Source organism: Arachis stenosperma, chromosome 9 (genome assembly GCF_014773155.1).
Source record: "Arachis stenosperma cultivar V10309 chromosome 9, arast.V10309.gnm1.PFL2, whole genome shotgun sequence".
Taxonomy (NCBI): Eukaryota; Viridiplantae; Streptophyta; class Magnoliopsida; order Fabales; family Fabaceae; genus Arachis; species Arachis stenosperma.
The window spans coordinates 95,264,937-95,281,312 of NC_080385.1; the positions used below are offsets into that span (position 1 = coordinate 95,264,937).

Consider the following 16,376-nt stretch of genomic DNA (forward strand, 5'->3'; position numbering starts at 1 on the left):
GATTAGCCATGCTGTGACAGAGCACCTGGACCGTTTTCACTGAGAGGATGGGAGGTAGCCACTGACAATGGTGACACCCTACATACAGCTTGCCGTAGACGTGGTTTACAAACAATTGAGTTGAATATTACATTGCAGAAATTCAGAGGACAAGACATCTCCAAAACTCCAACATATTTCTCATTACTGCACAACAAGTAACGATTTTATTCTCTTTTATTTTTCCAATCTAATAATTCCAACTGATAATTTTAATTAATATCCTGACTAAGAATAATAAAATAAACATAGCTTGCTTCAAACCAATAATCTCCGTGGGATCGACCCTTACTCACGTAAGGTATTACTTGGACGACCCAGTGCACTTGCTGGTTAGTTGTGCGAAGCTGTGTTAAATAGTCCATTAATATTGGCCACACAATTTCGTGCACCAAAGATGACCAACATATTAAAGCAGCTACAAATGAATCAACAACAATCTCAGCCTCCTCCACAACAACAGTGTCAACAGTTGGTCCCTTAGAGAGTGTGCAGAATATGTGCATGCTATACTCATTACACTGATGAGTGTCTGCAACTCTAACAAGAAGACACCACCTTGGCAGCTACCCATAACTTATATGACCGCCCGAATCAAGGATACTACCAACAAGGCGGTAATTATAACCAAGATGGGAACTTCAATCAAGGTTGGCAAGATAACTCCAACCAGGGATAGAGGGATAACTCCAACCAGGGGTGGAAAGGTAACACTAACCAAGGATGGAGGGACAATTACAACCAAGGAGGCAGAGATAATAGCGGAAATCAGAGGTGAAACAACAACAGCAATCAACAGAACCGGTCTCAGCAGCACCAAAACCAGCCTTACTGAGCACCCCACCAAAGGCAAGCTCAAAGATCTCAAAACAACCAACAGTAAGCTCCTCAAATCACTCACCCACCTTCCTCTTCCAATGATGAGTTGCTTCACTCTATTGCTCAAGGACAAAAAGACCTTCAAAACTCAATTAACTCCACCATAAACGGTCTTAACTCCACCCTATAAGCTCTCATCTCCCGGTTGGAACCACCTTCCACCCTCAACAATCAACCTGCGAGCTCCAGTGCACTTTCTTCTCAACCCTTACCTAATCCCAAAGGAGAAATCAATGCCATTACTTTGTGGTACGGAACCACACTGCACGAAAGGAGTCATGAGGAGCCAAGCTCAAAGGCAGACATCCCAGTTGAAGACATTATTGAGGTAGAGAACGTGAAGGAAGAGGATGTGGTACAAGAAGTGGTTGAAGAAGAAGCGGGTCAACCAAGGAATGAAGCACCAAAGGGCGCTGAAGATACTAAAGATGCCATTCCTCTTCCATTTTCACACCTTGCTAGGAAGCCCAGAAAGCAAATGAAACTAGACCCTAAAATGGTAGAAATATTCAAAAATGTTGAGGTAACTATTCCCCTTTTTGATGCCATTCAGCAAGCACCTAAATATGCTAAGTTTTTAAAAGATTTATGCGTGCATAAAGATAAAATAAATGAGTTAGAGACTATTCCTCTAGGTAGCTCTATTTCTGCTTTAATGAGTGCCATATCAAAAAATATGGGGATCCGGGTCCATGCATGGTTACTTGTACTATTCAGGGTGTACAATTTTTTGACTGCATGTGTGATTTAGGTGCGTGTGTGAGTATTATGCCATTATTTGTATATGATGCTTTGAGGCTCCCTCCCTTAAAAAGGTCGGTAGCACGTTTTGTTTTGGTAGATAAGAGCATTATCTCAGTGGCTGGAATTGCTGAGGACATGCTAGTGAGCATTAAGGGGCTAACATTTTCTATTAACTTCTAGATTTTGGGGATGCCCCTTAATGACCCAGGAAGACCATCATCCATCCGACTTGGAAGGCCATTTTTGAAGACTTCAAGGTTCAAATTGGATGCCTTCTCAGGAACCTACTCTTTTGAGATAGATGGCAGAATAGTAAGCTTCAATCTGGATGAAGCTATGAAGCACCCACCAGAAGATCACTCAATCTTCCAATGCGACATTATTGATGAGATTGTGGCTGAAGTCCATCAAGAAGAAGTAGAAGAGACGCACATGGAGCAAGGTACAAGTGTGGGAAAACCCCCTGAGCTTACTGAAGATACCTTGCCCCCACAACTAGCTCCAAATGATAAGGTGCCTTACCAGGAGTAGAAGATGGAATTGAAGCCCCTTCCACCCCACCTCAAGTATGCTTACCTTGAGGATAATCAGAAGCTCCCAGTTATCATTGCAAGGGAACTCACTTCCCAACAGGAAGAGCAGTTGTTTAGTGTGCTGAGAAGACACAAGAAGGCTATTGGGTGGAGCTTGGCAGATATAGTAGGCATCAGCCCTCAAGTCTGTGAGCACCGTATATTTTTAGAAGAGGGAACAAGGCCTATCCGTCAACCTCAGAGGCGGCTAAACCCCACCATTCTGGAGGTTGCCAAGAAGGAAGTGACTAGACTGCTTGAGGCTGACATCATCTATCCAATCTCGGATAGTGAATGGGTCAGCCCAGTTCAAGTGGTACCAAAGAAATCTGGAGTAACAACAGTAAAGAATGAGCATAGAGAACTCATTGCAACTAGAGTGTAGAACTCCTGGAGGGTGTGCATTGATTATAGGCATCTCAACCAGGCCACCCACAAGGATCACTACCCACTACCTTTCATCGATCAGATGCTTGATCGCCTATCAGGTAAATCACACTACTATTTTCTAGATGGTTATACTGGCTATTTTCAAATTCATATAGCTCCTAAAGATCAGGAGAAAACCACCTTTACATGTCCCTTCGGAATGTATGCATATAAGAGGATGCCTTTTGGCTTATGTAATGCACCAGCTACGTTCCAAAGATGCATGATGAGCATTTTCTCAGATCTTCTTAAGAACTGTATGGAAGTTTTCATGGATGAATTTAGTGTGTATGGTGATTTGTTTAGCCTTTGTTTGGATAGTTTAGCTAGAGTATTAGACAGGTGTGTTAGTTCAAACCTTGTACTGAATTTTGAAAAATGTCATTTTATGGTACAACATGGTATTGTTCTAGGACATGTTCTGGTTTACTTTACCCCTCTTCCGTGAGGGAAGTCCGCTCGTTTCTTAGTCATGCAGGTTTCTACCGGCAATTTATCAAGGACTTCAGTAAGGTAGCACTTCCTTTATCCCGACTGCTGCAGAAGGATGTTGAGTTCGAACTGAGTGCGGACTGCAAGGAGGCGTTTGATAAGCTGAAGACCGCTTTGACCCAAGCCCCTATTGTGAGAGGGCCTGACTGGAGTTAACCCTTTGAGATAATGTGTGACGCCTCCAACTATACAGTTGGAGCAGCGCTGGCTTAGCATAAAGGTAAATACCCTTTTATCATTGCCTATGCTTCTATGACTTTAGATGCTGCTCAGCCTAATTATACTACCACTGAAAAAGAGCTTCTGGCTATTGTTTTTGCTTTGGATAAATTCTGAGCCTACTTACTTGGTGCTAAGGTGGTAGTATATTATGATCATGCAGCTCTAAAATATTTATTAGCTAAGAAAGTGTCCAAACCAAGGCTTATACGTTGGATATTATTGCTGCAAGAATTTGATTTAGAAATTAAAGATAGGAGTGGTACTCAGAATTTAGTGGCTGACCACCTGAGTCGCCTAGAACACATTAAGGATGACTCCACTCCTATCAATGATGCTTTTTCATTTGATAGCTTGCACGCAATATATGAAGTAGTTCCTTGGTACGCCCCTATAGCTAATTATTTGGTCAGTCATACCTTCCCTCCTGCTTTTACTAAGCATAAAAAGGACAAGCTTAAAAGCGAGTCCAAATATTATATTTGGGATGACCCATATCTATGAAGATGTGGTGCTGACCAGATAATTAGAAGGTGTGTGCCACAATCAGCATTCCAGTCAATTTTAGAGGCTTGCCACTCTTTTGAGAGTGGTGGACATTTTGGTCCTCAAAGGACAGCTAGAAAAATTCTGGACATTCTGGTGGCCCACGCTATTTAAGGATGCCACTGCTTTCTGTGAATCTTGTTCACCATGCCAGAGGTTTGGAAATATATCCAAGAGGGATGAGATGCCCCAACAACGTATGCTGTTCTGTGAAATTTTTGATTTTTGGGGCATTGACATCATGGGTCCATTTCCAAACTCTCATGGTTTTTTATATGTACTGTTAGTTGTCGATTATATTTCTAAATGGGTGGAAGCAATTCCTACCCGCACTGATGATGCTAACACTGTTGTCTCGTTTGCTCGAAATAATATTATCTGTCGCTTTGGATCACCACGAGCGATCGTGAGTGATCAAGGCACTCACTTTTGTAACAAAAGATTAACAGGTTTACTGAAGAAACATGGTATTGTGCACAAGGTGGCCACAGCTTACCACCCCCAGACCAATGGACAAGCCGAGGTGTTAAACAGAGAGATAAAGCGTATCTTGGAGAAGGTCGTCATGCCACATAGGAAAGACTGGAGTACACAGCTTGTAGATGCGCTTTGGGCTTACCGGACAGCATACAAGACACCAATCAGAATGAGTCCCTTCCGCCTAGTCTACGGAAAGGCTTGTCACCTCCCAATGGAGGTGGAGCACAAGGCTTTCTGGGTAGTGAGGAAATGTGGTGGACGAAATTGTGACCCTCTTTGTATTTGCATGAGATTTATTTAATGGCTATTGGCTATGTGTGGACACAACTCCGTTCAACTTAACCAGCAAGTGTACTGGGTCATCCAAGTAATACCTTATGTGAGTAAGGGTCGATCCCACAGAGATTGTTGGTATGAAGCAAGCTATGGTCACCTTGTAAATCCCAGTTAAGTGGACTCATAAAGTCAAATGTGATTAGATTGGATAAATAAAGATAAATAAAATAAAAAGGGATAGAAATACTTATGTAAATCAATAGTGAGAATTTCAGATAGGCGTATGGAGATGCTGTGCTCCTCTTGTATTTCTACTTTCTTATTACATTCATCCAATCCTTCTTACTCATTTCCATGGCAAGCTGTATGTAGGGCATCACCGTCGTCAATGGCTACTTTTCATCCTCTCGGGAAAATGGTCCTATGCGCTGTCACTGCATGGCTAATCGTCTGGAGGCATCACCCTTGTCGATGGCTACATTCCATCCTCTCAGTGAAAATGGTCCAAATGCTCTGTCACGGCACGGCTAATCATCTGTCGGTTTTCAATTAGGTTGGAATAGAATCCCTTGATTCTTTTGCGTCTGTCACTAACGCCCAGCCTTCAGGAGTTTGAAGCTCGTCACGGTCATTCAATACCGGAATCCTACTCGGAATACCACAGACAAGGTTAGACTTTCCGGATTCCCATGAATGCCGCCATCTATCTAGCTTATACCATGAAGATTCTCTTGGGGAATCTAAGAGATATGTGCCCGGCCTAAAGTAGAACGGAAGTGGTTGTCAGTCACACGCGTTCATTGGTGAGAATGATGATGAGTGTCACGGATCATCACATTCATCAAGTTTGAAGTGCAACGCATATCTTGGAATAAGAATAAAAGAGAATTGAATAGAAAGTAATGGTAATTGTATTGAAACTTGAGGTACAGCAGAGCTCCACACCCTTAATCTATGGTGTGCAAAAACTCCACCGTTGAAAATACATCAGTGAAAGGTTCAGGCATGGCCGAATGGCCAGCCCCCTAAAATCTGATCAATAGCCTCTTAAGATGAAGAATAAAACAAAACTGAGACCAAAGATGTCTAATACAATAGTAACTTATCCTATTTATACTAGACTAGCTACTAGGGTTTACATGAGTAAGTAATTGATGTATAAATCCACTTCCGGGGCCCACTTGGTGTATGTTTGGGCTGAGCTTGATCTATCCACGAGCTGAGGCTTCTCTTGGAGTTGAACGCCGAGTTATAGCGTGTTTCTGGCGTTCAACTTCGGGTTATGACGTGTTTCTGGCGTTTAACTCCAGACAGCAGCATGTACTTGGTGTTGAGCACCACTTTACGTCATCAATTCCCGAATAAAGTATAGACTATTATATATTTCTGGAAAGCTCTGGATGTCTACTTTCCAACGCCATTGAGAGCGCGCTATTTGGAGTTCTGTAGCTCCAGAAAATCCATTTCGAGTGCAGAGAGGTCAGATTCCAACAGCATCAGCAGTCCTTTTGTCAGCCTTTTTCAGAGTTTTGCTCAAGTCCCTCAATTTCAGCCAGAAATTACCTGAAATCACAGAAAAACACACAAACTCATAGTAAAGTCCAGAAATGTGAATTTAACATAAAAACTAATAAAAACATCCCTAAAAGTAGCTTGAACTTACTAAAAACTACCTAAAAATAATGCCAAAAAGCGTATAAATTATCCGCTCATCTAAATGCAACATGGGACCTGAGAAAGCGAGGGCTGAGAGGAAGCTGCAACTACAAGAACGGGAGTGCCTTCACTTGGAAGCATATGAGAACTCTAGGCTATACAAAGAGAAGGTGAGGGCTGTACATGACAAGAGTATCAAGCGAAGGGAGTTCAGACCTGGGGAGTTGGTTCTCCTTTACAACTCCAGGTTGAGACTCATGCCTGGAAAGCTGAGATTCAGATGGGAAGGACCCTACAGAGTGGAAAAGGCTGAACCGTATGGCTTCTTCCATTTAAGGCACCCTTCAACCTACAATATCCTCAAGGTCAATGGCCACCGCTTGAAGCTGTACCATGGTGAGAAGATGAAAGACAACAAGGAGCTGGAGATCCTCCTCTTGCAGGATCCCCCTACCGAAGTCAACTGAGCTTGTGGAACGTCCAACTTAAGGACGTTAAAGAAAAGTGCTAGGTGGGAGACAACCAACCGGGTATGATCATTCCTTCTCTCTCTTAGTTTTATTTTGTTTTCTTTTTTCTCAGTGTCATGCATACATTATGCATCATCACCTGCATTCTGCATAAAAAAATCGCGCATTCGACGCGCCAGGGGCTAGTACGACTCCGCGTCGTGCGTGATTGCGACATGCGGTAGATGGACCAGTGAGTTCTGTGAGAGGCGTGCTGAAAGTGTGCTTTGCGCACAAACCAGTCACCGCGTACGCGTACCTAATGCGTCCGCGTCCCCTGCCATTTTCACAACCCACGCGTCAGTGTCTAGGCCGCGTCCGCATGCTTCTGGAAATCGGTGCAGGCCCCTATTCGAACAGAAGGTTGTGACGCTATGGCGCTGGTTTCGCGACTCTAGCACAACCCATGGCGACGCGTATGCAATCCTTTTCCTTTCTTTCTTCTTTCTTTCTTTTCTTTTCTTTTTCAATCCTAATTCTTTCTTCTTCCTTCTTTCACTCTTCTAAATTCTTCCCTCCTTCTTCCATCGAGCTTCTTTCCTCTTCCTATCTCCCTCTTCTTCCACATGTTTCTATTCTTTCCCTCCTCTTCTCTTTCGTTCTTCTTCCCTTTATTGCATTTAATTTTTGTTTTCTTTTCTTCTAAATTTTCTTTTAGCTTAGTTATTTATGGTTTATCTTTCATGCTTTTCTCATGCATTTTTATGTTGGTGTTGGAGCTTTATTTGGGTATTATTTTATTATCTTTGAGTTTGTGGATATTTTGAGGAGTCATTTGACCATTGATATTTTATTAAGGATCTCACATACATTTGGATTACTTATTTTTATCCCTATTTTAACTTGCACACCAAGTGTTTGTGAAAAAGCCAACATGGCAATTTGCATTCTTTTCTATCATATTCTTACTACTTTATTGCATCTTTTTCACAACTCTTGCCATCCACTTGTATTGAGTATATCATTCACAATTTTCATCATACCAATGCTCATTCTTTTCTTCCATGTGATGCTTATTATTGACTTTGATGCTTGAGCTATGCTTCTCATGCCTCTTATTTGCATGCCATTATGCCTCTTGCATCTAGTTGTGTGTTATGCCTATATGCTCTTCATTGATGTCCTCCCAGCATGCTGTAGCTACCATGCACTCAAGACATTGTTTATTTCCTTGGGCATTTATTTTCACTTGAAATTTCTTCCTTCCTGTTCTAGCTATCTATATTTAACTTTCTTCCTTTTTCTTTCTTCCTTAGGATGGGTACCAAGAAAGGAAAGGGGAAGGCTACTGACAAGACACCGGCAAGGTAAGGCACTAAGAGAACCTTAGCTAAAGCACAACCTTCTACAAGCATCAAGCCGCCCACAAAACGGATAAAGAGACTCATCAAGGTTGATGATACAGAAAAAGCTTTCCCTGCTAGGGACTCTACATGGTTCACTAACCGTTACTGTGAGCCGATGTTCTCCATCCTGGCTGAGCGAAACTACAATAATGAGTGCCTACTCATTCTTCCAACACACCTTGTTGATCTTGTGGAGCCCCGCATTGAAAGGAGGCAGTAGAGATTCTTGAGGCAGCAGCCGCAGTAGGTCAATCTTTCATGGGTAGTTGAATTCTACTCCAACTTTAACCTACCGACCCTGCAGTCTATCTATGTTTGCCAAAAGCAAGTCCCTGTCTCCGAGGGGGCCATTTAGCGAGTATTGGATCTTCCACCAGGACCAGAGGGGTTGGATGCCTATCAAGAGGCCTCTCTCAAGCGCCAGACATTCCAGTTTGATTAGGACAGCGTCCTTGGAGTTATAGCACAACCGGGCAGCACTTGGATCTATGGGCAGCATCAGACTCGACCTAAGAGCATCTCTGCTCCAACATACCTTGGAGGCTCGCGTGTGGGCACAGATTATGTCTGATGACAAGTCATCATATATCCATTTCTCAAGCTAATTTCACTTGTTTCACTAGTTTTTATGCACTTTCTTGCACCCTAAGTAAGCAATTTAGAGTGGAATTGCATGTTTTATTTGAATCAAACAACCACCATTTAATTGATGCTAAATCATGAGGTTTAAGCTAAATTTAATTGATTTTTAATTGATTTATAAACCTTGTGAATTTAGTGATACTTTGATTGGTTGTTTTGATTATTTGTAGGTGAAGAAAAGAAGAAAAGAAGGAAGCGTGGCTTAAGAAAGCGTGGCCCAAGGAAGAAAAGAATGTAGCACATGGAAGGGAGGAAGCCATATTGCCCTCCACGAGAGCACACTGCCCTCCAAGGGAGCACAACAATGAACCAAGCATTGAAGGCTTCACTGCCTTGCCCTCCTTGAGGGCGGAGCACAATTCTAGGCCAAGAAATGAGAGAAGAAAAATCTCTGCCCTGCCCTCCTCAAGAGCAGTTTCGAGCTCCTCATGGAAAAATTCAAGGAAAATGTTCTTCAAGTGCCATTTATGGGTTTCTAACCAAGCACCTGAAGGGAAGGAAGGAGCGCTACTCACAAGGGAAAATGAGCCACACTTGGCTAAAAGGCTACCACCAAGTTTCGAACACAAGATCTCTAGGAAGCCAAGCCTTAAGCGTGAATCATGTGCCAAGAAGAAAAGCTCAGTATGCCTTCAACCAAATTTCGAACTTGGGACCTCACCCAAGAACAAGGAAAGCTTGCACTGCCCTGCCCTTGTGGAGGGCAGTGCAGCAATTCTTGGTGCATGGCACACAAATTGGCACGGCCAGGAGCTTGGGCGCGCGCAGCTTGGACGCACGGGCAGGAAGGCAAGGCCGCACCATGACAACATTGCCCTGCCCTCCACAAGGGCAGGGCAGCATCCTGATGCCCCTCCCAATTTGGCACGCTAGTTGGATCCACATGCAAGGCTTCCCTGCTCTGCCCTCCACAAGAGCAGAGCAACCTCCTAGGAGCAACATGGGCTGAATTTCACTCAAAAATCCAACTTAATTCATTTATTCACCAAATCAAAAAGATCACTCAAAATTCATAGATCCAAAATAGAAAGTGTATAAATAGGTGTTAGTTAGGATTAGAATGGGAGTTGTTTTAGGGAGCTTACTTTGATTTTAATTTTCATCCTTAGTCAACTTGAGAGCTGAATTTCCATTTTTCTATTTTCTGCGATTGGAGGAGAGAATTCATTTCTTCTACCTCTGATCTCTTATTTTCTTTACTGGATTTTGATTGAATCTTGAGTGTGAAGAACTGAGGAACTTCTGTCTCAATCTCCATTTAAGATCTCTTTAATTTCCCTTCTGCATAATTGAGTTCAATTCCATTTCCTTTACTGCTGCAATCTTTAATTTCTCTTTAATTGCTTTGTGAACTTGGATCTAGGAAGGCAATTGAGATCTAGAATCTTCTATCTAGTCTCTGGAGTCCTGAGATCTGATTTTATCTTTTTAGTTCTTCTGCTGAACCACTGCTGCACCAATACACCTATTTGAAGGAGCTCATTGCTAGTACTCACCCACCTCCAGAGGAGAAGGATACCCCAAACTCCACTTCACCTACCAGCACCGGAAGCCATGGCGAGCCCGACTGTGGGGGTGATGCTACCAGCCCCACCTTGCTCCTCACTGATGGCATGGAGGACCGTGCTAAGCCTTAAGTGTGGGAAGGTCAGTACCTAACTTCCGGAGGTAATCTCTCTCTCCTAACACCAATATGTTATTTTTCTTTTGTTAGATAGGATAGATTGCATGATAATAACTGCTTACATATATGTTCTGCTTGGTTCAATGGATGAGTTTCTTTTCAAGACCCTATTTTAGAGCATTTCACAAATTCAAACCGAAAATTTGTGTTAAACTTGTTTGAAGATTGTAATTTGGAACATGGTTGATAACTAAGAACACACAACTTGTGAAGATTTTGAGCTTGATTATATGGTTACGTTATTTAACCATGATTTTTATTCTTGTGTGTTTTCTTCTCTATGATTGCAATCTATGGTTTGTTCCATTCTTTGTGTCCATTGTTTAGTGTATATTCATGCATACATATGATTGAGACCATCATTTGTTATTAGCTCACTTATCCCAAATAGCCTACCATTCCATCTACCTTTGTTTGCAAATTTGAGCCTTTTTAACCCCCAATTATTCTTTATGTTACCACATCACTAGCCTTAAGCGGAAAAATAATTAATTACCCTAATTGAATCTTTGGTTATCTTAAGATAGAGATTATGTGTCAATTAAGTGTGGGGAAATGTGGGAACTTTGGTTGATGAGAATGTGTATTATTTTTATTACCAAAAGAATTAAGAATTGGGTGCTACTCATGTGAAATTATGAAAAGCATATGCTTTGATTTACTCTGCCTTCATAAAAAATAAAATAAAAAATAAAAAAATAAAAAAAATAAAAATATATATAAATAAATAAATAATTAGGGGACAAAAAATTACCCCAATGTTAAGTGCAATAAAAAGATCAATGCATATGTGATGAAATTAAAGAAAAATTGGATACATGAGTATGTGAATTATACAAAAGTGAGATTATGGGTAGCTAAGCATGCTTTTTGAATTACATAGAGTGTGTATGTGTTAGGTGAGAACTTAGGATTAGTCAAAGATTCAATTTATAGCTCACTTGGCCATATATATATCCTCACCCCTACCTTAGCCCCATTATAACCTTGAAAAGACCTCATGATATTTGCATTAGTACACTAGATATTTGTTGATTGGTTAGATGAGGAGCAAATTTTTAGAAATCATGATTAGAGGAGACTAAAGTGGATTAACCCTAAACACCTGAGTAATTCGAGTGCATATACTTTTCCAATGAGGGTTCAATGCTTGATTCTATGTTCCCGGCTTTCATGAGCTATCTTCTTACAAGTTTACTTGTTTCTTATTGTGTGATTTGAATTAGTGGAATCTGATTTATGTTGTCTTGGAGGACTTGTTTGTTTTTAACTAAGTAGGTAGAAACATCTTAGCATGTAGTTGCATTCATTTACATAGGTTGCATTGCATGAGTCTTACCTTCCCCCATTCATTCTTTTGATCTCCTTGAGCTTAGCATGAGGATATGCTAATTTTTAAGTGTGGGGAGATTGATAAACCATTATTTTATGGTTTATCTTGTGCTAAATTGAGTGGTGTTTATCAATTCTATGCATACTTATTCATACAATTCGCATGGATTTACAAATCCTTCCCAATTTTGTTCTATGGTTGAAAACTTACTTCCTAAGCCCTTAAATTATATATTCCTAATTCTCCTTTATCCCATTTGATGCCGTGATCCCTGTGTAAAGTGTTTTCAGGCTTTATAGGGAGGAATGGCTTATAAGATGGAAAGGAAGCTTGCAAAAATAGAAGGAACACAAGAGACCAAGGAGCTGACCAGCAAAAATCGGCGCGCACGCGTACCTAGCGCGTACGCGCAACTTGCGCATCCCATAGAGAAGCAGATGCGTACCTGACGCATACGCGTGAACGCGCAGAAGACCATCGACACGTACGCGTCACGCGTATGCGTAACATGCGCCACGTGCAGAATTCACTGAAAATGCTGGGGGCGATTTTGGGCTGCGTTTGGACCCAGTTTTTGGCCCAGAAATGCAGACTAGAGCCAGGGGACAGCAGAGACTCAGGGGGGATTCAGACATTCTCATTCTTTAGCTTTAGTTTTAGTTTTCAAATCTGAGAAGGAGAAATTACTGTTTCTTCTGGGGTTCCTCACATTCATAGCTTCCAGTTTTATGCTTTTGAGTTGGATATTGAGAAGAGTTACTACCTCTGTTGAAGTTTTATCATTCTAGTTTGTTTCCTATTCCCTTACTCTTTTATTTCCCTATTTTCTTTATTTAGAGTTATATGGATACCTTCGATTTTGGAATTAATTAATGCAAGGATACTTTTCCCTTTAATTTCTTTATTTGTTTATTATTTTCAAATGAGTTTTATTACCATGTATTCTTCCTACTCCCTTTACATGCATGCGAAAATGGCATCCATGTCAATGGAGTAGGCACTCAACTTGACTTTGGAGTTGATTAATAGGAGACCCTTGAGTTGGAATACTCAAGAGCTAAATAGTAATTGGAAGTTGTTGGCTGGCTCTTTTGTCACTAACGCTAATCCTTCCCGAGGGAGAGCATTAGGACTTGTGAATAAGAGTTAGCTCAATTACTTGACTTTCCTTCGTTCATTGAGTGTTAACTAAGTAAAAATAACAACCTTTCACTATTACTCTTGGGAAAATCCAACAAGGATAGAACTTCCGATTAATCTCCTCTGGGTCAAGGCTTTTATTCTAATTACATCAATCATCTTCTTAATTTCCACTGCTTTAATTTAGAATCTTCTATTTGCCCATTCCCCAAACTCCAAATTTCTGAGAAACCCCTATTCAATAATTCGCACTCTCTTAGCAACTCGTTGGGAGATGACCTGGGGATTCTATTCCCAGTATTTTGTTCTTAATTTTGTGACAACCCTTTTTAAATTGATACGCGGAATTTTCATCGGTTGAGAACTATACTTTCAACGTGATTTCTGATATAAATTCTTAATCGGTAATTTTCTGCACGTTAGCTTCTCCTCTGTAGGGGCATGCTCACTGGCATTCTCAAGATCCTCTTGGTCCTTGGTTGCCTTAAGTCCCTCAGTAGCATGCTCCTGAGGTTCGGCCTCCTTAGTGAAGACTACTTTCCCACCTTCTTTTAAGGTCTCCTTCCCAGAGAGCATCAGGCTTTCTGTGAGCACCCTATAGGGATGCACCTCCTCAAACAACTTAGTAAGAGGAATATTAACCTGCTCAAGTGTCCACCGGTCATGGGTGAGAGTGTCTCCTTGAGGGTAGTTACCACTTATATCACTAGGAGCATTATAAATCTCAGCAGGTGGTGCGGCTACAGCCTCCATGTCTAGAACTTCTATCCTAACTAGAGTCTCTTCACAGGAGTATAAGTGCTGGTTATTGGTAGTGATGAATCCATATTTTATGATATATTTTTTTGTTTGATTTGAGTAGATTTCATCACATAAACCCACATTTATTCATCCAAATAGCATACTTTTATGTTCTCTCCCTAAATTGAGCTTAATTGTGAAAACATGCTTATTTGTGCCTAATTTAATCAACTTTATCCCACTTTCATCCCATTCGATGCCTTGATGGTTTTGATGAGTGATTTCAGGTGTAATAGGTTGGAATGGCTTGATAATAGTGGAAGGAAAGAATGTAATTGGGAGAAAAGCACAACCTACTATTCGTAAGCACAAGAACCAGACAGCCATGTGTGCGTACGCACAACCCCCTGTGCATACGCACAAGAAGAAAATTAGCATGTGTGCGTATGCACAGGTCCCAGCGCGTGACTCATTTATTGCAAATCGCTGGGGGCGATTTTTGGGCCTCCAGGGCCCAATTTTGAAACTTTCTAAAGCTGATGAGTGCTATATCAAAAAGGCCCTCTTTCCATGTGAAAGGGCGGAACAATTAGGGTTAGATTTTACTCATGTAGTTCATTTTCTAGAGAGAGAAGCTCTCCCTTCTCTCTAGAACCTAGGTTTCTTAGTTTAATTTCTTGTAATTTCTACTTTTAATTCTTGCTTTCCTTTACTTTTTCCTTGTCATTTATTGTTATTGCATCTTTGTTCTTCTTCATTTTTTTTGTTATTTTCTTAATCTTGCCATATTTATGTTATGAACCCTCTTTGTTAATTTTACTTTCAATTAATGCAATTTATGTTTTATGTTCATTTATTGCTTTCTTTAGTTGTTATTTCCATTTTCTTGCTTTTGGTAGTTGAAGATTTTATATTTAATGCAATTTAATATTATTTTATTTTCATGCACACCAAGTGTTTGATAAAATGCTTGGCTTAGTTTTTACTTAGTTTTTCTCCACTCTTGGCTTGAAATTGATGACTTTGGTGACCCTTGAGTCATTGATGTCCATTCTTGTTTGATACATAGAGTAGTTAGTTGATTTGGTCCCCATTGACTCTATGTGACCCTTAGTGTTGACATAGGACTTATGGATTGAAATCAACTATTCCTACTTGACTTATCCTCGATGTTAGGGTTAACTATATAGGATTAACTCTTCATAATCATCATGTGTTTGTGGTCAATGTCTAGGATAGGTAACCTTAGCTCTCAATTACTTGCCAAGAGATTTCTTGCATTTGAAGTTTCCTTTCCTTGTATTTAATTGCTTTGACTTTTATTGCTTTGATGTTTAATTTCTTGTATGTCTAGTTTTCACACTCTTGGTTGAGTAGTTGGGTGGAATTGAGTTGTGGATGTCTATTCCACATTGTGTGAAGATTGTTAATTGGTTTGGTTTCCCTTGACTCTAAGTGACCCACTAGTGTTGACTTAGGACTTAGGGATTGGAATCAATTATGCCCTTTTGACTAATTCTCAAGTAGGATTGACTAATTGGGATTAATTCCATACAATTGCCATATTTGTGGTCCATAACTAGGATTGGAATCCTAAATTCCCCAATTCTCCCCAAGAGCCTTTTTTAGCATTTAATTTCCATTTTCGTTGCTTTTAATTGCTTTCCTTTAATTCCTTGTATGCTTGTTTGATTTCTTGCTATTTACATTTATTGCTTCTCTTGCTTTCCTAATTCCCCATGCTCTCTCATAGCCAATAAATGTACATTTCATTACAACTCCTAGGGAGAATGACCCGAGGTTTAAATACTATAGGTTAATTAGAATTTGTAAACATTTGATTAAGAGAATTCATTGTTGGTTTGGACTATGCTACCAACGAATTAATTCTTTTTTTGATTGATTCCAAACTATACAATAGTTCTCTTATCAAATTTGGCACTGTTGCCGGGGAGTTTCAATGGTGTAGTTTTCGGCTATTGTGCATATGTGAATATTGTGAATAGCTTAATTTTGTTTGATTGTACACATGTTGCTTGCTTATTTTTAGCTATTGTGAATATGTTAAGATGTGAATATCTTGCTTCTTGTTTGCTATTTTGAATATGTTGATATTGTGAATATATTTTTTTGTTTGCTTTTTTTTCTTGTTGGGAGCTCATGGCTTGTGGGACACTCCATCCAAGCTTGGTGCAATCAATGGAGAGTTTGGAGACTCAATCATTGTTAGAGCTTCTCAATAAAGTCCAACTTAAGGACTCTAAATAGAAGTGCTAGGTGGGAGACACCCCACCATGGTAACACCTTTCTAACCCTCTCTTTGTACATATTTTCAATTGATTGCATTTTGTCTCTTGTAAATAGCTTAGGTATAGTTTAAATTTAAGCTTAATTTGCTTAGATGTTAGTTTAAATTAGGTGTTTTTCATGAATCATATGTTATGGGGTTGAAAAGCTATTATGGATACCAAGTTTGGTGCCTTAGAGCACTAAATATTTTTGAGAAAAACAGAGCATGTGCGTGCGCACACACCTGTGAGTGCGCACACACCTGTGCGTATGCACACAACCCCAATTTTTGCATTTTGTGTGCGCGCACACACCTTGCGCACTTACACCATCTTGCACCCCTTCTACTAAGAGCGTTCG

The 16,376-nt window shown here is 40.5% G+C and overlaps 1 protein-coding gene across 1 annotated transcript; it reads left to right on the top strand.

Moving 5' to 3' along the window:
- Positions 1-6,400: 6,400 nt before the first annotated feature.
- On the top strand, positions 6,401-6,799 carry LOC130949743 (uncharacterized). The gene has a single exon (XM_057878385.1). It carries the CDS (start codon positions 6,401-6,403, stop codon positions 6,797-6,799), a length of 399 nt encoding a protein of 132 aa, XP_057734368.1.
- Positions 6,800-16,376: the final 9,577 nt, after the last annotated feature.